The 21,574-nt window shown below is 37.9% G+C and overlaps 1 protein-coding gene across 3 annotated transcripts in view; it reads left to right on the top strand.

The window, feature by feature from the left end:
- The window catches only part of LOC117968252 (gamma-aminobutyric acid type B receptor subunit 1-like), a 65,818-nt gene that overhangs the window by 21,002 nt on the left and 23,242 nt on the right, over nucleotides 1-21,574 (top strand). For all 3 annotated transcript variants that reach the window (XM_059010882.1, XM_059010880.1, XM_059010881.1), the window contains 3 exons: nucleotides 650-844; nucleotides 1,037-1,069; nucleotides 12,135-12,295. In XM_059010882.1, the coding sequence (XP_058866865.1) occupies nucleotides 650-844; nucleotides 1,037-1,069; nucleotides 12,135-12,295 (389 nt within the window). The remainder of the gene's footprint in view (nucleotides 1-649; nucleotides 845-1,036; nucleotides 1,070-12,134; nucleotides 12,296-21,574) is intronic.

The raw sequence follows: 21,574 nt of genomic DNA, 5'->3' as shown, positions 1-21,574 counted from the left end.
CACGAGCTGGGCTGCAACACCAGGCACATCTCTACAACACGAGGCAGGACTATACAGCATGAGACACAGCTACAGCAATGGCCAAAAGGTTTGCGTCACCTAGCATTTTAGGATTGACACAAAAAAAAAACAACAATGTGAAAATAATTTAGATATTTTATTTAACATCCTGTAATCAAAGAAACCTCAAAAGGATATCGCAAAAGTCTACCGGAAGCCATAATAGTAGTACAGTATTTCATGTTAGATTTCGAAATGTCACTTATTCGACTTTATGAAGCTAAATTTGTTAATTCTCTAGGTTGATGCAAAACCTTTGGCTTCAGCACTACACACCGTGATACACTACTTCACACAATGAGGCACTGCTACTCACAACTGTACACAGTTCTACATGACTGAAAACAAACCTACACACAACTGCACAATGATCAGTTATACAGTGATACACTTCTACACAGTGATAAACTACTGCTACAGCAATACACATGTATAGGTAATGATACACGACAATATATAACTACACAGAAAACAATACACAAAACAACTCTGCTCTGTCTACATGCAACACACCAGCCCCCCCCCCCCCATCTCTCTCTAGCTCTCATCTCTCTCCACCCTCTCTCATCTCTCTCTGCCTCTCTCTCAGTTCACCCATGCCCTCGTGTGTGGCTGTCTCTGGAGAATGGGCAGGTCCAGTCTGATCTCTCTGAGCTGGATCGCTCCCCGGTCGAAGGCACCCAGCTCTCCTATCACTGTGACCCCGGGTTCAGACTGCTCGGGGCCAACGCCAGCACCTGCACCAAGATCGGCAAGTGGGACAGTCCCAAACCAGTCTGCCAGTGTGAGTATACCAACGTTCTCTCTGTTTCCCCTGTCCTCTCCCATCTCTTCTTCCTCTCCCTCCCCTTCTCCCATTCCCCTCTCCTCACTCTTTTTTCACTCTCCCATATCTCCTTTCCCCCTCCCCTCCCCCTCGCCAGATCACTGTCCTATCTGTTAGTGTGTGACCCAACTCTTTGTTTTATCTTTACAGATGACCGGCACTACACTGGCCAGTCACACTCAGGTAAGATGTCTCACTGTAAAGAAAAGAAAGTGACTGTCTTCGCCTCATAACCTTGCTTATTACCCTTAACCCTTTCAGTGCTTGATATCCCGCCTTATCTTAGAGCCCCATGTTAAAATATGCCATCCGAAATCACGCTGGAACCTCATGAGACTCCAAGGTCCCAGTCGAAGGTAGTGTAGAAAAAAGTGTACAAAATATTTTTTTATTTTTTACAGCTATGGCCAAAACTTTAGCATCATCCTATATTAACTAATTTTGTTGAATGTATCACCTGCTGAGTGATGTTACATTAACATATTGAATTGCATTCTGCTTTGTAGTTTTCCCATATAAATTGGCAAATTAAAAAATGTGACATTTCGAAATCTACTACTGTTATGGCTTCCGGTAGACTTTTGCGATACCATTTTTTAGTTTCTTTGATTAAATGATGTAAATAAAAGATCTAAATCACTTTCATGTAGCGAAGCAAGGTTTTCAAAAGCTGATTATAAAGGCTTGGTTCATTACTCCTTTAAATGACTCGTTCCTAATTGCGGTAATTAAATGAATATATTGATGCTTGTATGAGAAGTATGCAATATCAAGAAGTAATAATAATAATAATAATAATAATAATAATAATAATAATAATAATAATAATAAACAATTGAAGAAAACAGGAAATTAATAAGAATGATAAAACTCAAAATGACCAAAAAATAAGCAAATAAAATAGATAAAAACAATGTATTTGTAAGTCAGATTAAAAAGGCTGACCTATAAAATTAAATCTTTAATCTCGATTTAAAATTATTGACCGAAGCAGCATCTCTAATGGAGAAGGGCAATGAGTTCCACAATCTGGGGGCATTATAACGAAATGCACTTTCTAATCAAACACTGGGTTTTGTATTTTTGTATAACTCTGTTTTCAGGACCTGCTCTTAAATTCCAGTTTCCTGCCATAGACACATGTGCTGCAGGCCAGAGCAGCCAACATGTGTTTCTAGTAGTAATCGCCAGCGCCCTCTAGTGCAGTGGTGTGCAAACTTTTTATATGCCGCCCCTGTTACTGAGAGTGAATCTCTCCACGTCCCCGCCCTCTCTGCATACTACATTGCCAAAAAAAATTCAAAAAGTACACTTTGCACACCACTGCTCTAGTGCATCCATTTCCTTATTAGCAAAAGTGTCTTTATAGATGTCAGAGCCTGCACCATTTCACAAGACTTCTAGAAAGACTCTTTGGCTGATCTGTCCTGCAGACAACTAACACCTGAACCCATTAGGTGCAATTGTCCTCATTTGAAGACAGGCTACTTTTGTAATTTTTAACTAGCTGCTACCTGTTTACATTTTCTCTTTCACTATATTATTATGATAACTTGCTCTAATTTTGTTACCTGCAGTCTAAATGTATTGTATCAGATTGTATTCTGATTTTTTCAAAGAAAAATTAATTTGGTACTTTATGGGTTAACACAATAACTGAGTAATAGCCATAAGAAGCCTTCCTAATGATTGTCAATATCTTAAGAACATGTCATTTGAAGTAACTTTGTCATTGAGTTAAAATGTGATGCATGATATCTCCTGGATCTCCACCAGATGGCAGTATGAACTCCCTATTTAGCAGGTGCTATTTTTATTGTCACCACAAGATGGCAGTATTGACTAACGAAAGATAAAGTCTTTTGTCACCACTGAAAATGTTCACTTCCTAACTGAGACCATAACTGCTGTAGACCAGTGGTTCTCAGTCCCGGTCCTCGGGGACCCCTGTGTCTTTTTTTTAATTTTATTTTTTTTTATTCTGAGCTCTCAATTACTTAACGAAACCCTTAATTGAAGTAATACATTGCTTAATTAGACCTTTTTAATTGTTCTCAGCTCCTAACAAGTTGCAGATTTCAAGTTACTTATATGATTTTATAGTTAACTTGAAATCTCCTGCTCTTTAAGAGGCCTTAATTAAGCTAATTGTTAGCGGGTCATCATGCCGGACCGAGCCTGCAGTCAGTTCTGGAGTGGCCCTGCTCAGATGTGCAGGACGTCATTATTCATTTTCGCCACAAGGTGGTGATGTTTCCAGAGTAGGAAAAAAAGGGTTTTGGTATCGGTACATTCACCTACATTCAGCACTCTACAGCTATGGCCAAACATTTTGCATCACCTAGAATTTTAGGATTGAGGCATCATTTAAACAAATAAACACTTTTTTATTTAACATCATGTAATCAAAGAAAGTACAAAATGATATCGCAAAAGTCTACCGAAAGCCATAATAGTAGTACAGTATTTCATGTTAGATTTCAAAATGTCCCACTTTTCAATTTGTCAGTTTTTCATTAAGTATATGGAAAACTACAAAGCAGTATGCAATTCAATATGTTAACGTAACATTATTCAGCAGGTTTCATTCAACTTTATGAAGCAAAATTAGTTCATTCTTTAGGATGAGGCAAAACCTTTGGCCATAGCTGTATGCTCTATGTGCATGCTATAAACAGTATAGAAATACAACAAATTCATTATATAGAATTATATAGATTAGCATTTTGGATTCCATACTATTATATTGTTTCAAACAAAGTACTACAAAACACTACCACTAAAGTATTTTAATTCTATTGAAAAAAAAAGCTTTTAAATGCATAAGAGAGGCTATTATAATGTCTAAAAAAACATACTTAATTATTTCTGGAGTGCTGCAAAGCATTAAAATAGTGTTTTATTTGAAAACATTTCTGAATGTCTTTCCTAAACAATGCTGCTAAATATATTTATCTGTTTTGGGTCTCTTTGGTTTTTGGAAGGTTGTGAACACAAGAAGCAATTTACTGTGTATTTTCATAGTAGATACACATAATTACACTGTACTTAATATGTCAATCTTTTTGCTTGATCTAACTCTAACTGTAACCCTTTTCTGATCAAATTGTGTACTGTATTGTGCAAAAAGATGTACATTTTAAGTATATTGTAACTATGCATAATAACATTGTAATCATGTGTAAGTACACATGTATTTACTAAGTAACTACAGTGTAAATACACAGTAATCAGAGAAACTTCATGTAAAGTGTTACCACATTCACTTCAGACAAATTGTGTAGCCAACATGAAGATGCCTTCAATAGGTGACTCTCCCAAAGACTGTCTTCATATGAAACAAAAAGTTGAGAAGTCTGTAAGATGGGGATTTAGCTGCACAGGATATGTTTGCAGTAGTGAATGTGTCTATTGTATCTTTCCCATGTGTATCAAAGACCTGCCTCACATCCTCTTTAATGTCAGTGCATCTTTAAACAACTCCATTCTTCATTGTGCTGATTAGCATTAGGAGATGTGATACATAGTTAAAGGTGGTATTACGATGGTATTAAAATATGGTTCAAAATTAAATATTGAAAAATGATTGCAAAGAATGAAAATCAATTATCTTAACATTAGCACAGCTGCATAAGGGAACCTAAATAGGACACAAAAAAAATAATTTCTGCAAATATGAAATAACATTTTAATAATAAAAAATAACAAATACATACATAATCCTTCACTCTTTGTCATTTGGAATTAGCAGATGACTTTGCTGTAAGAATTTTCCATCACCTGCTATGTTGACATATGGAATGCCTTCACCTAGCAACCATGCAGTGTGGATATTAAACCTGCAAGCTTTAACCCCTTCAGGTATTGAGCGCTTGTTGTTCAATGATTTCTTCTTAAAATACATTTGCGTGTGATTCCACTATCACGAGGAGGAAACTGACTATTTGGATGACCTGCTCCAGCCTGTCAGTACATTTGAAACCCTTTATCATGCACCTCATTGCAAAAATAAGAAAGTTAGCATATTACACTGTGACATTAATAATAACAATATCTTTATTTTTATATAGCACCTTTCATAGTGGACCACCATCACAAAGCGCTTTCCAGAGGTAGGCTGTGAACTGTGCATTATATGCAGAGTCACTCACAATAGAACACTGATTTAACATCTCATTCACAGGATGTTAATTGACTTGCTCAGAGTCACACAGTGGGTCAGTCAGTGGCAGAGGTAGGATTTGAACCAGTAATCTTCTGGTTACAAACCCTGGACTTTAACCACTGGACCACACTGCCTCCTGAGTTAGTGTATAGTTACACCTCTAGTTAGCACTGCTTTAAATAGGGAGGTAGTGATAATATTGTTATTGCTGATAGGTAACAACGTGCATTTAAAGCCTTGGTTGGCACTCCTTTAAAGGAGGGCAGTGATAATGTTAATAAGAGGACAGGCATAGATTTCAAAGGCTAGGTTAGCAGCACTCTATTGAAGGGGGCAAGGGGGAGGGTGCTAATGTAGCTTGTGCTATTTGAAGCATTTTGAAAAAGGACAGGCAGATTCTCTGTGGTATGAATACATAAGATGCACCCGGCTGTTTCTCCTAATTAATGAGAGAGAGAGAGAGAGAGAGAGAGAGAGAGAGAGAGAGAGAGAGAGAGAGATTAATTGAGTGCTCAGACATTAAGATCTTTCCTTGATCTTGCTTAATCACAGGGGGGGATTAACTATAAAACTGTACAGTTGATCTCTGTCTTCTACTGTATCTTCAAATTGCAGCGATTTTGCAGTTTGTCCTGTTTCTCTTACACCTCACAGGGAAAGCAGCCATTATATATATATATATATATATATATATATATATATATATATATATATATATATATATATATATATACAGACGTGCTCAAATTTGTTGGTACCCCTCCACAAAAAACGAAGAATGCACAATTTTCTCTGAAATAACTTGAAACTGACAAAAGTAATTGGCATCCACCATTGTTTATTCCATATTTAATAGAAATCAGACTTTGCTTTGGATTTTTTATTCAACATAATATTGTAAATAATAAAACAAATGAAAATGGCATGGACAAAAATGATGGGACCGCTAACTTAATATTTTGTTGCACAACCTTTAGAGGCAATCACTGCAATCAAACGTTTTCTGTAGCTCTCAATGAGACTTCTGCACCTGTTAACAGGTAGTTTGGCCCACTCTTCCTGAGCAAACTGCTCCAGCTGTCTCAGGTTTGATGGGTGCCTTCTCCAGACTGCAAGTTTCAGCTCTTTCCATAGATGTTCGATAGGATTCAGATCAGGACTCATAGAAGGCCACTTCAGAATAGTCCAATGTTTTGTTCTTATCCATTCTTGGGTGCTTTTAGCTGTGTGTTTTGGGTCATTATCCTGTTGGAGGACACATGACCTGCGACTGAGACAGAGCTTTCTGACACTGGGCAGTACGTTTCGCTCCAGAATGCCTTGATAGTCTTGAGATTTCATTGTGCCCTGCACAGATTCAAGGCACCCTGTGCCAGGCGCAGCAAAGCAGCCCCAAAACATAACCGAGCCTCCTCCATGTTTTACTGTAGGTATGGTGTTCTTTTCTTTGAAAGCTTCATTTTTTCGTCTGTGAACATAGAGCTGATGTGACTTGCCAAAAAGCTCCAGTTTTGACTCATCTGTCCAAAGGACATTCTCCCAGAAGGATTGTGGCTTGTCAATATGCATTTTAGCAAATTCCAGTCTGGCTTTTTTTATGTTTTTCTTTCAAACGTGGAGTCCTCCTGGGTCTTCTTCCATGGAGCCCACTTTTGCTCAAAAAGCGACGGATGGTGCGATCAGAAACTGACGTACCTTCACCTTGGAGTTCAGCTTGTATCTCTTTGGCACTTATCCTTGGTTCTTTTTCTACCATTCGCACTATCCTTCTGTTCAATCTGGGGTCGATTTTCCTCTTGCGGCCGCGCCCAGGGAGGTTGGCTACAGTTCCATGGACCTTAAACTTCTTAATAATATTTGCAGCTGTTGTCACAGGAACATCAAGCTGCTTGGAGATGGTCTTGTATCCTTTACCTTTACCATGCTTGTCTATTATTTTCTTTCTGATCTCCTCAGACAACTCTCTCCTTTGCTTTCTCTGGTCCATGTTCAGTGTGGTGCACACAATGATACCAAACAGCACAGTGACTACTTTTCTCCATTTAAATAGGCTGAATGACTGATTACAAGATTGGAGACATGTGTGATACTAATTAAAGAAACTAATTAGTTTGAAATATCACTATAATCCAATTATTTATTATCTTTTCTAAGGGGTACCAACAAATGTGTCCAGGCCATTTTAGAATATCTTTGTAAAATAAGCAATAATTCATCTCTTTTCACAGCTTCTTTGCTTTATTCTATGACATACCAAAGGCATGCAAGTATACATGATAAAATAGCTTTTAATTTCATCACTTTTCAGGAGGAATGGAGCATTATTTCAATGAGCTGTAAGGGTACCAACAAATTTGAGCATGTCTGTGTGTGTATATATATATATATATATATATATATATATATATATATATATATATATATATATATATATATATATATATATATGGAGAGAGAGAGAGATACAGATATACAGATAGATAGATATAGCTAGATTGATTATCTTCATATAGTTTTTACTTATTTATTTAAATGGTGTCTCAATCATAACATTCTGTGTGATGCAAAACTGTTGGCCATATAGCTGTACATTTACCGCTGTACCATTTCAATGCGTAATTGGATCAGCACCAGCGGTCGCGGACAGCTCCCGGGCCCAATCAATTGCTTTCAGACAGCAATGCTAGTTACTTATTTGTGGAAAGTATTTAAGAAACTTATAAGTCGAGCAGGAAAACCTTTTGGGAGATACGGATCGTGCGGAATACTTCACCGATCTGCAAAACCAAAACAACAGTACGGCAAACATTATCCTTCATAAGGGAATTACATGTATTTTATTACACGAGAGTAGGTGTTATTTACGTCATGCTAATACTGGGCTCGGCTTTCGCGAAGATAAAGTGAGATAGGAGTGGTGGGGACCAACCAGGACGTAGCTTCGCTGTAATATATGAGCCTAGTGAGCACGGTAAAGCATAGGTAAGCATTATAAATCTCAGAGAGGTATGGTAAAGCTATCCATCCATATGACAAAGCATAGTAAGGAATGGTAAATGCATAACCCACAAGAAAAACTTGAAAAAAAGCTAGATTACTGTGGTTTTACCGTAGCAAGCTTTTATATCCCTGTTGCATTCTCATAAACACGGTTCGTATGACAGCAATTAAAAATATTTGAAAATAAAACAACTGAACAATGTAACATTACCCTTATGTTCTCGTGAATGGTATGGACTCTCTGTGTCTCCGTTGTTTTGGGCCAGTGTATCTGCGCCTCAAATTGCATTCTTCAGTACAATAGTTACAGTATTTAATTAGGAAAAGCCCCAAATCTCAGATCAATTTACTACAGTTGTGTTTATTTTGAACCTAATGAGTTAGAAACACGCCAGTCTGCTATTCCCAATGGAAATGCATTCTCTAATCAATTTGCTGGTTGACACCAAGACGGGAGAAGTATTATTTGAACAGTTTCCTTACCCCTTTCTGTAGTGGAGACGTTCATTAAAACAAAACCGCATTGGTTCGTTGTTTCAAACACCACCTCAAACACTCGAACCATCCAACAGAGGCTGAGGAATACAAAACGACATTTTAAAAAAAAAATACTATACAGACTATTTCGCTGTACATCTACAGCATCATTTAATCATTTAAAAGTAAGAAAGAAAGCTGTAGACATTGTGGTATATTTTGCTACCTTGTTTTTTTCAGTATATTTAAATACCGTGCAGCAACTTACTTCAATGCAAACCTTTCGATTTACTGGTAAAAGGGCAGTTACATTAACCAGAGTGTGATGATTACCGCATTGACATTATCATGCGCTTGCCCCTGTTGACTCTCATTAAATTTTGACCGAGACCTTTTATTCCCGGGATACATAAATGTATGTGATATTAACCGGAGTGACATTAAACGGGTTTGAACTTATCCTCTTACCCCTTCAAATGTATATATTCACACTACATTCACTGTTGCTAATCTGAAACGACTTAATATAGACTCCTACTATTTAAATATTCACAGTATGGACTTTAGCACATGAAATATTCATGGTTTTTTTTTTTTTTTTAAGTGTTCATGAGAAAGGTATTTCTCTGGCAGGCACAATATAAATTGGAATGGTGCATTCATCAACGCCCATAGGTAATTAAAGACTCGCTTGCGGTGCTGTGGCAGGAACATTTCATTATACGGGTCCAAATTCTGACACAACTCCCCACTTTTAATTTAAAGGTGCAGCGGTCCAAAGGGGGGGGGGGGGGGGGGGGGGGTCTCAAATATGGTCTTAATGGTGTCGGTTTGAGAATAGTTTTAGAATAACATACCACAGGATTTGAACTTGCACACATTTTTCAGTTTTAGTGCATGCATTTTATATCATAATGCAGTGGTGTTTGTTACCTTACCGCACGCTGGTCTCATAGAGAGGTCATTTAACACGTCTTTGATTCGTTTGGGACTGCAGATGGTGGCCTGAATACTGAATGGCCTTTTTATTGAAGGTGACTTTACACTGCCGTCGAATAATTTCATGTTGGCTGTCAAGGGTGTATAAACCTCTGACAATGTAATGGTTTTCATTATTACCTCGCGAGGCAGCGCGTCGTCTCGGTCCGCACACGGAGGGCTTGGTTCTCCAAGAGTGCTTGCACGTGTCATCATTCCTTCTAATATTCTGTTAGATATGACAGCCGCGGTTCTTCCGTGTTTTGAGCTGTCACAATGCTCGGCTGGTGTTTTACCAACAACAAGAATATGTGTTTTGATATTGCGATATACACTGTAGATACAACCCTCATAAAAGTGTCCCATATTGTTAAAAGCAATTGTAAACCATGGTGAATGCATATACCATGGGGACAGTACTGGAAAACTGCAAAATTTGTCAGGTAAATTTACTGAGATAAACTTTTAAAGGGAAAAGATAGAGAGGAGAAATTCCACCATTACCGCTACTGACTACAAACTTAAGAAGCGAATGGCTTTGTGTTTGAAGGTCCAAGCCAGGTCAATAGACCAGATTTTCAAAACTGCATTAATATGTTTCTATACGTTTCCATACGTCCATACGTGTGTGTGTGTGTGTGTGTGTGTGTGTGTGTGTGTGTGTGTGTGTGTGTGTGTGTGTATATATATATATATATATATATATATATATATATATATATATATATATATATATATATATCACATTCATTTAGATATTTTATTTAACATCATGTAATTAAAGAAAAGTGATACCGCAAAAGCTGTAAATAGTAGTACAGTATTTCATGTTAGATTTCAAAATGTCATATTTTTCAATGTTTGTCAGTTTTTCGTTAAGTATGGACAACTACAAAGCAGTGTGTAATTCAATATGTTAACCTGACATTATTCATCAGGTTTCATTCGGCTTTATGAAGCAACATTAGTTGAGTCTATAGGGTGATGCAAAACTTTTGGCCAGAGCTGTAGGCTAAAGACTGACTAAATAGATTAGTGAGCAGGTGCCGCGTGTCGGGCGGTAGCGATGGATTTCACCCTGGGGGAGAGATGCTCTAATTGAAGTGACGGCTCACCATTGTTACGCGTCGGGCAAGGTCTGTGCGTGACAGCGCAACGACGTCGCCAATTCCCTGTGACTTGTGTCAGCTGTGCAGAGAATGTGATTGTTGAGAAAGGAATGGAAGGGGGGGGGGGAAGCTTCTGATAACATCACTTTGGTTAGAATCACACTACTGATAACATCACTTCGGTTAGAATCACAACCCTGATAATATATAATATGATACTGGTTCTATATTTTTTTCTAAAAATAAAATATAGTGTAACTGTTATTTTGCTACTGATAGAATAAGCGTGCTGTTTGATTAAAAACATAAAATGAAAAAAAACTCCTTTGCACTTAACATTATAATTACATGAAATCGTCTGAGAGAGAGAGAGAGAGAGAGGGAGGGAGAGAGAGAGAAGGCTTCTGAGCAACGTGCAGAGAAAATAGAAAACCCCCTTTCGCTCCCGCCTCCCTCGCCCCCTCTCTTCTCATCTCTCCCTCTCTCTCTCTGTGTGTGTGTTTGGCATACACTGCAGCAGAAAAATAGGATGAAGAGAGCGATCCATTTTCAACTCGCTTATTAAACCCAGCTCTGTCTCTCTCTCCCTCCCTCTCTCACTCACTCTCCCACACTCAATCTTCGCATCCCCTGGCGTGTCTGTTGCTAGAATATGCTGAAATGATCGGAGCGACATTACTGCTGGAATCATCTCTTGTTTTGTCTTAGATAAATAATATATTACATTTATATATAAGATGTCGTTTTATAAGCTGTATTGGCGCGGGCGGTAGAAGTTGTTTTTATTTATTTATTTTGTTTTAAATAGAGGCCATCGATTCGTCGATTCATGTATTGAATACATTAATGATTATTTCTTTCGGGTACAGTTTTGTTTATTTTGGGGAAGACCAGGAACACATGGCCTACCACATTACTAGTGCGATTCTTATTTCAAAGCCTGCAATGATACCGGGAGCTCAAAGTGGAATACAGCATAGTGCTTGCCGCAATTAATATCACTTAGAAATACAGCACTTCGTTAATCGATTACATTAGTATCTGTCGATTGTTCAAGTCGATTGATTACTCTTCCTCGGGGAGTGACAAATAGACAAACGGATTACCCGACAGAGCGACAGATCGATACTTAACAGTAGTAGAAATGGCATTTTTAATTGGCCAGTTGTGAATTTGATATACAAAGGCATTCAAAGTAGAGGTATGTAGATATATGACAGCCATCACGCGAAGAAAAAGACAAAGCCAGACAGATATTGCTTACAGACTTAAACATAACATGAATATAGGTCATTAACAGACATAGACTTCACTGATACAAAATCCGACACAAAGCTATAATTAGAAAAACGAAACACAGACACCGGGGACAGCATTGCTAAAAAGCTTACAATCTCGGGTCGCCTCAGAATGCCGGCGTGTGTGGGTGGGTTAGCCGGTCCGCGGCGTCCCTCTTTCGGCTTGCTCCTCGCTTTCGCCTTGCTAATGGCGCTCTCCTCGCTCCCCGCTCCGGTTCTAGGTAAGAAGACCCTCTATATCGGAGCCCTGTTCCCCATGAGCGGGGGTTGGCCCGGCGGACAAGCCTGCCTGCCTTCTGCCGAGATGGCGCTGGAACACGTCAACCGGAGAGCAGATATCTTGCCGGACTACGAGCTCAAACTCATCCACCACGACAGCAAAGTAAGCCGGTGATGTTTCGTCTTTACCCGCTTATTGATAAATGCACCATAAATGTACTTTATCATACTATTATGTGTACCCTGCTTTGCTGTCTGCGTGTTTTGTTTTAAATAACAGCACTTTTTACTATTATTTATATGCTACCACTGAAAAAGTTGTAGGTGTGTTTCATACTGTGCTTTTTCTAATGCTTGTCTATTTAGATAGACAGTGAGGTAACTACAGTACCCCTAACTTCATGAGTTTCTTCAGAAAATGTTTAACCACCCCTGCTGGTTTGGGGGTCATTTCTGGCCAATGGACCGCCCTCAGTCCCCTCGCTGACTAAATATAAATGTATTTACAGTAGTCGTCCCCTCTTCAAATGTAGTATATTGTAATGAGCAAGCCGAGAGTACTTCAAAAATAGGCAAACATTTTTAATAAGCGAGACTTCTCAGTACACTAGAACTCCAAATGTTAGACGTGTACTACCAAGGTATGCAAACTGACTGAGATTGCATCACCGTGATTTTTTTTAAAGCAAAGTATATGAAACAAAGAAACTACAAAATTATATCGCAAAAGTCTACCGGAAGGTGTAATAGTAGTAGCCTACAGTGCTTCATGTTAGATTTCGAAATGTCACATTTTTCCATTTTTGTCAGTTTTTCGTTAAGTATATGGAAAACTACAAAGCGATATGTAATTTAATATGTGAACGTAACATTAGCTGGTTTCGTCGACTTTATGAAGGGAAATTCGTTAATTTGATAGGGTGTCACCTTTGGCCATAGCTGCACATTTGAAGAGCGGTAAATAATTTACAAGACGGGGAATTTGAAAATGTAAACAAGCACGCCAACAAAGCTTACTTTACACTTAACACAGCTAACAAAGAAATAGGAAAGCCTTCAACGAAGAGTAATGCCATCTTTAATTCATCCAGCAGACCCTTTTTGGTATAAACCTCTATGAAGTACACTAAAACATACTTAAAAATTAACAATAATGCTCCTTAGGCTGTTGCTCTGCGATGTTTAATCCAGTAGTGCCCATTTCTGTATCACATCTGATCCAATGCTTAGCCACCCCTCTATATGAATATTTAAATCCAGTCTCACAAGCCAGAATTTTTCATATTCAGTACATTATGTGTTGCCAGACTGGAAATATGTACAAGAAACGGAATCTGCTGACATAAATAAATAAGCTTTTCTCGTTTAAAAATATGCTCGGGCATTACAGGGTTAATGATGTAATTGACTGGGTGAAATTCTGTATTTTCTTTTTAATCAACAGTACAATAAATGTCCTTCTATCTTGAGATATTGAATGTCCTTCTAACATAGCATTGTAACACAACATAAATAGACTAGTCTATACAAAAACAAATCAATAACCGTTACACCAAAGGTACTAAAACCGTCACATCATTGCATTACTGCGGTATAATGTGAGGCATAACTATGATATGTTTTACACCACGTTGCCAGACTGATATATCTATGGGAAAGTGTGTTTTTTTGCAATAGACTCACAGCACTGCTTGTGTTTGTTTGGTCGGCGTTACAAGTCTGGTCACATCTGGGCTATCTGTCTGGCTGTTTCAGCAAACTGCTATATATATAGAGAGAGAGAGGATGGCAAACGCTTCTAATAGGACTACTACTACTACTACTACTACTACTACTACTACTACTACTAATGATAATAATAATAAGTAAAGCATGTTTTAAGCTTCTTACTGAGGGAAATTTGATTATATTCATGTTTTGTAATCACTTAAACCCACTACGCAGATTAATTCATTGTATTTTGCAAACCCCACAATGTATGTTTCTGAGAAACAGAGTAAATAAATACATTTAATAAGTAAATTAATTATTATTATTAATTTCTTAGCAGACGTCCTTATCCAGGGCGACTTACAATTGTTACAAGATATCACGTTATTTTTACATACAATTACCCATTTATACAGTTGGGTTTTTACTGGAGCAATCTAGTTAAAGTACCTTGCTCAAGGGTACAGCAGCAGTGTCCCCCACCTGGGATTGAACCCACGACCCTCCGGTCAAGAGTCCAGAGCCCTAACCACTACTATTCTTCTTCTTCTTCTTCTTCCTCTTCTTCTTCTTCTTCTTCTTCTTCTTCTTCTTCTTCTTCTTCTTCTTCTTAATAATAATAATAATAATAATAATAATAATAATAATAATAATAATAATAATAATAATAATAAGGGTCTTTAATATTTCTAAATAAAAAGCTTCCTTTTACTCAGCTTCAATTTCTTCCCTCTCATCCTACTCTCCATGCTAAAGTAGTGACTTGGGTTGACTTTATCGATATCATTTAGGAGTTTATAAATCCCCTCTTTCAAGTCTTTTATTGGAGCTGAAGAGAATTCTTTGCAGTTTTCTTCATAGCTGATTGAGTCTTGGGATCAGTCTAGTCACCTTTCTCTCTACCTTCACAAATGCAATAATGTCTTTTTTTGTAGTGAGGTGACCAAAACTGGCATTGGCATTCTATGTGGGGGTGTTTGCCTCTTACAAAAGCTTACCATAGGATATGCAACGTGTACATTTATTACACTTTGCTATACTGTACTGTCTTAAGCTTGTGTAAAGGGTATACACCCATATTGGCCTTTTGTCTGAGTAGGGAGTGAAGTGCTTTATCACAGTATTGATTCAGTGGCTAATGCAAAACTGTGAATGTGGTTAGCCAGTGAGAGGGTAACCACTGGGTTTCAGTGGTGTTTATAACTATTAACATGATGTGGTTTTAGAATCTCAATCAAGTATATTTAGAATAGAACAGAATACAGCCAATGAAATAATTCCAGCACGTCTTCTATGGCTTGGTTAACATGCAAGAATAATCATAAAAAAAATAAAAGGTAAAGCATTTTACACAAAAACCTGTGCAACACTGAAATCTTAGAGAAGTTTGTAGATAGTAAGCATGGCAAATAATGACAGCAGAAAAAAAAAAACACAAGAGTATCACACATAACATTTCTGATAGGATATTAAAGAAGTTTGCACTGCCTAGCTAACCCCAAAACAGGGTAGCTAACCTCCATTGCAATCTGTATTTATTATAAATAGGTTCCGTTTTTTAGATCACACAGGAGGCTTGTAAAACCTCTCATGTAAAATATTAACTTGGATTAATTTCAGTGTGCTGCAAATTTCCTTTTAAATCTTTTACAAAATGACTGTTTTGAAGTAGACTTGTCTTGATGTGCTGAGATTTATTATTTTAATTTCCTCTAGGATAGGTATTATTCACTGTTCACCCCCCCCCACTCTCCCCCCACACTCAGATCCCGGTAGCTTTTTTGCACTGAATAGATATTCGTCCTCTCTTTAAATTCATGAGAAAGATTTAGCCTCAAATGACAGTTTTACAGTTTTTCATTTCCTCAGGTTTTAGTTCAAGATTGGAGAGACAGAAACACACAAAATATTGATATATGATGGAAGTGAATGATGAATAACATTAATCTTGGGGAAACAAATCAGCTGTTGGCTTTAAGTAAATCTGAAACAAATCCATTCACGATACAAAGACAGGAATACCCATACACTTACCATACAACCTGTGTGAGGCTGCAATCTAACAACTTCTAGTGTATACGCAACACTTTAAATATCAAATTGCAAATACATTTGAAATGATACAAATCTCAAACAATGAGATTCCAAGTACCGTGCGGAATGGACAGCTAATGAGATTGCATAAACATACAGTAGTGTTATGATTAAATTGATAGGTCTAAATATTACTGGAATAAACCCACAGTCAAATTTGCAGAGGCTTAACTTTCGGCAAAGAAAATGGGTTCGCAGAGGGGTCAGACTGGGACCGAGTAGAAAATGTACAATCAACCACAGAAACTGGCAGTCAGCCCATCGTATGTCACAATATTTAAAATGTATGCTGTTGGGGATTCTGGATGGAGCGTCGCATTAGCTCTGGCACTCCCATGGGTTAGGGAGGCAAAACCGGCAGTTTTTGATAATGAATCATATTGAGGGTACCACTGAACTTATGAGACGGATTGCATATTGTTAAAGATGAGATGATTATCTATTCAGGTCTGAGTGAGGAAACATGGGCAGTACTATCCCCACTCCTCGTCTTGCTGTGAATCATTTGTTGTTGCTATAATTTGTGTCACTGTTGTACATCTGTTCACCTGCATGTCATACGCACGTTGCATACATCTGGAGAACCAATTGTCCCAAAACTTAACATTATTTAGCATACCTTGAAAGTTCAATTAAATGCCTCTGGCATTTATTTACAGTATTTGCCAGCACACTGGGCGCATATTGGAGACTATTTGAGACTATTGGAGACTGATTAATTGAGACCAGCGTTATATTAGATCTCTAGCTTCACATGCTTCATGTAGTCAGTGTAGCAACAATGTAACTCAATTTAAACATTCCAGAAACTCTGTTAAAGGTTGTGTCTCAGTGGGAACTAAGTAACAGTTTTGTTTTAAAAGAAATTACATTGTATTGTATTGAATGAACAAGCAGAAGAACAAATTTGTATTTAAAAACGGAATTCGATCTACCATTAATAATAATAATAATAATAATAATAATAATAATAATAATAATAATAATACAAACTTCTAAAATGTTTTTTTAAAAATGAAGAATAAAAGCAATAAGTATCATTATCAAAAATAATTTATTTTTTATTCTCAAACTTGTACATTGTTAATACAACAAAACAAGTTCAAATACAGGTTTGTATCTGGCCTACTTTCAGCATGCTTAAAATTATCAAAACTTCTGTCCATTTTATCTGTCTGTCTGTATGTCAGACTTTTGAATTAAACATTTCATCACTAATTCCTATTCTATACTATTCTGTTCTTACTATTGTATAAGTCATGATCATCAAATTCATTGTGTCAGCTCTCATTTTGAATGAACAGCCTTGGAGGGTGATGAATGTTACTGACATGCTTGTTATAAATCGAAGAGATTATACTCAGGTACTACTGTTCATTATAAAAATGTATGGTGTCTACAGTATGTTCTATGCCATAGCTCTATACACAAGATGGTATTGGGATCTTGACAAATCTTAATGCTTGGTGGATTTCTCATACTTAAGAAGCTGATCAAATTCAGTTTCCCTCCAGAACATTTTTTTTAAAAGCCCCTTGCAGACTCAAATCACTGTCTGCTTGAATTAGTGTAATCCAAGCTGCAGTAAACCCTATCGACAGTGCTAGGGCACTTTCTATTTAAAGCAATTGTAACTGGAAAAATAATTCTGTAAATGGTACCCATTTGCACTTCCATTTACAACATAGCTAAAGAAAAGATCTGGGGCTGCCCTAAAGGAAGTGCTCAGTTTGCAACCTCACAGTGTCTCGTGGGTCATGTTACTGGCTGAAAGGATGTCACTCAGTAGGGGAAGCAGCTGATTGGTTATTGACAGTAAAGATGCCGGTGAGGGTGTGTGGAAAATTTCAGCTTCCAGGAGATTTCTTTGATGTGGTATAGTGGCAGATATTTCAGAATTCCATGTTTTGCTAACACATGTGTTTCTTTCAAAACTGCACATTTGAGACCTATGTAATTTATGGATGTGCATGGTGTGGATACAATTGTTAGCTATTTTAAACCCTGTTACGGGGAATGCATCCAGTAACTTCATAATTATATTTAATAGATACCATTCTCAGAGCACTATTCCCAAGAGCAATATGAACCTTTTTAATCACACTAGTTTCCAAAGCTACAACCTGTGTGTCACCTCCTGTCATTTAAGATTTATTACAATCATTTACTGCTTATAACAGACCTGTATATTATTATATTAAAGCCAAGGTGTGCAAATAATGTCAATTCTGTTTACTGCATCCCCACATGGTTCAGTTCCATTACAGTGTACTGTAGCTAACAATATAACTCTGTTGTACACATCCATTTGTTTTATAGGTCTCAAACGTGCAGTTTTGAATTGAAATGTATTTTTATTTTAAAACTGGTCCTACACAAAGTCAAAGATAATCTCTGTTTGCGAGACACGCTTTCAGATAGTGTTGCACTTCCATGACCATGTCACCTGGAGGGTGTCCCCACCCTTTAGCGGCTCCTTTCCTGTCATTAACCAATCAGCTGCTTTCCTCATTGACTGACACGCTTTCATCCAGTCAATGATTGGCTGAAATGACAGGCGAATGCACAGAAGCGCATTCTTCAGACCCGGGGTTTTGTAAAAGATTTTTAAAATTCTTCTCATGCAATATCCTAATTGAGATCCAAGTTTACTTCCATCTGCAAATGTTTGGTATTCTGAGAATATGACCGTTTTGTAATTTAAATGACAATATGTTGTAGAGAAATGTGATGAGCATGTCTACCAAGTGGACCAGCAACTGCAGTGAGAGAGTTGTATAGCTCTAAGTGGCGAATAATTGAGAATAAACTGGAGTTTGAAAATGTCAAGTGGAAATGACGCAAGATAAGTTGAAAGACACAGTTTTGACAGATGTGTTATATTCGATTATATAGACGATTCCAGCAGCTCCATACACCTCCACCTCCCAGCAGAAAACAGGTAACTTGGCCATTACCTTAAATCTGCTGTTTGATGCCAGTGACTAATAACTAAATGTAACGGAGGTTTAATACATGGAGGTCTGTGCTTTGGAATCAGATCAATGTAATCTTGTTAAGTTTCAATTGAGTCAATTGACTCTTAATTATACTTTATTGATAGTCATTGATAATGACAATAACAGAAGTAATATGTCGTAATTATAAGAAACTGAACCATAGCCCTACAATGTCTACAAAAAGATCTGGCCACTAACTTTTTTTTCTTTCTTTTTAAACATAAAAAAAAATCTCTTAAAAAATATATAGGAGTGAACTGAAGATACTATAAACACTTTCAAAACATGGCCCCCTAGTTGAATCAGTAAGCAGAAAGAAGTCTTGTATCAAAGTCAGTCTAGTGTTTGAACTTTGGTATCCCTGACAACAGTTGCCATGCCAACCTGGGCTCAATTCTTTTTTTTTTTTTTTCAATACTGCTCTGCAGATCTCCAAGCACCAATAGCAAGGCTCATCTCCAAAATCGACATAGAATTCCACACGGCTTAATAAAGCCATGCACTATGATTAAAACCTGATAATAATCAGAATCATAATAATGCTCATTTATTATAAATCGGTGTGTGGTTTCCCCATTGTAAAAGACGGCTTTATATAATAATCAAAAAGTCATGTTAATTGTTCAACTGTTTTTTGTATGTTCAACTCTGCCACCCACTCTACCTCCAGAAAGACAGAGAGATTTGGTGTAAATGAGGAAGGCTGTTTGGTGCCAAGCACTTAGGGTTCTCCAGGCATGCTCAAAGAAGCTCAAAGCCAGGTGAAGGCAAGATTTAGAGAAACAAGGGTAAAAACTCAATACTGAAGGAGCAACAGACCCCAGAACTACTCTGAGCAATTCCACAAATTATCACTCTAAAACAATTTTAATTAAGTTATTCCATGCTGGTAAGTGGTCTTATCTGTGATCTCAAAGTCTCAATATTTTTGATCCAGTATCACTGCCCTAATTGCATTATTTAATAGATGCCTTATTTAATTAAAAAAATCCTAAATCTCAGATCAATTTACATCACTTCTGCTTTTTTTACCTTAATGAGATAGAGTGATATTAATATGTTATTCCCAATAGAAATATATTCTCAATTCAATTAGCTGGGTCTCCTATCCCCAATACAGTACTGTGATAGTTGGACTGGACTGCATTGAATTTTCTCTGGTTCGATTCCCCTGCCCTCTATCCCCCTCTTTCCTCCCTTCTTCTTCACTTTTTCTGACCCTCTCTCCTCACTCTCTCTTGCCCCTTTCCCCCTCCCATTCTCTATCCCTCCCTCCCCTCTTTTCCCCAACTCTTGCTCCCTCTCCCCTCACCCCCTCACCTTCCCCCTTCTCTACTCTTTCTATTTCTCATCCCTTTCTCCCCTCCTCCATTCTCCCTCATGCTCCTTCTCCTTTATTTCTTTCTAACTCCCCTTTCCATTCTCTCCCCTGCCTTTCTTTTTTCTCCCCCTCTCCCCTCAATCTCTCTTGCCCTCTTTTGTCTACCCCATCCTATTTCTCGCCATTGTTACTCTCACTTTACTCTCTTACCCCTCCTACTCTCTTTCCACCTCTCCTTCCCCCTTTCTTTTTTCCTTTCTCTCCCCTTTCCTCTCACCCTTTCATATCCACCCCTTTCTCCCCCTCCCTCTCCTCTCACCCTCTTTCTCCCTCCCCCTCTTTTGCTTTCTCTCTCTTTCATTCATTAAAAGTGTGGTGTTGTTTTCACAATACAAATGCGATCAATAAAGGCAATTATGCCCCTATGATTGTGTCGGAGAGCGTCTAACATTCATCACCAGGCCTGTCTGGATCTCTGATGAACAGAAGACAAGAAAACAAACAGGAGTGACTGTTGAGAAATGGAGCACCCCCAAGCCTTAAAGGACAACTTCATATCTCCTGCATTCTCCTCATATTTAATTTCTTCCCTTTTTAAAACCCTACGACTTAGGCTGTCCTTTTTTCACAGCAAAAAACTTCTTATTTCAGTCTAAAAATAGTTTATTTCAAGATATTTCACGATTAAACTTAATATTTATAGGGGGCTTTGCCGACCGAAGACGGGAGCTCCCAGGGGGTGGCTCACAATTGGCCGAGCGCCGCCCAGGGGGAGAGAGGGTTAGGTCGTCCAGAGTGTCCTCGGCTCACCGCGCACCAGCGACCTGTGTGGTCTGGCCAGGCGCCTGCGAGCTTACCTGTAAGCTGCACAGAGCTGCGTTGTCCTCCGATGCTCTGGGTTGCTGCATAGTGAGTCTGCAGTGTGTAAAAAAGCGGTCGGTTGACGGCACACGCTTCGGAGGACAGCGTGTGCTCGTGTTCGCCACTCCCGAGTCAGCGTGGGGGTGGTAGCGGTGAGCTGAGCTGAACAGAATAATTGGACACTACTAAATTGGGGAGAAAACAAAACAAAACAAAAAATGGCGACTACTAAATTTATATATATATAAAAAAACATAATATTTATTAAAACAGAAAAAATAGCACATATTCAAAATTGATAATTCTCTAGTTATTATACAACACATGTTGCTAAATATTAATAAACCGACTGCCAGGTTCCTAAATGCAGCGTGACAGGTAGTGCGTCAATCAGGCAAACGTTTGCAGTATTTATTTTTAAGTGATATTTACACTATCATTCAGAAATAGGAGTTGT

This window comes from Acipenser ruthenus, chromosome 41 (assembly GCF_902713425.1).
Source record: "Acipenser ruthenus chromosome 41, fAciRut3.2 maternal haplotype, whole genome shotgun sequence".
NCBI classification, from domain to species: Eukaryota; Metazoa; Chordata; class Actinopteri; order Acipenseriformes; family Acipenseridae; genus Acipenser; species Acipenser ruthenus.
This window is presented reverse-complemented; position numbering and strand designations above follow the sequence as displayed.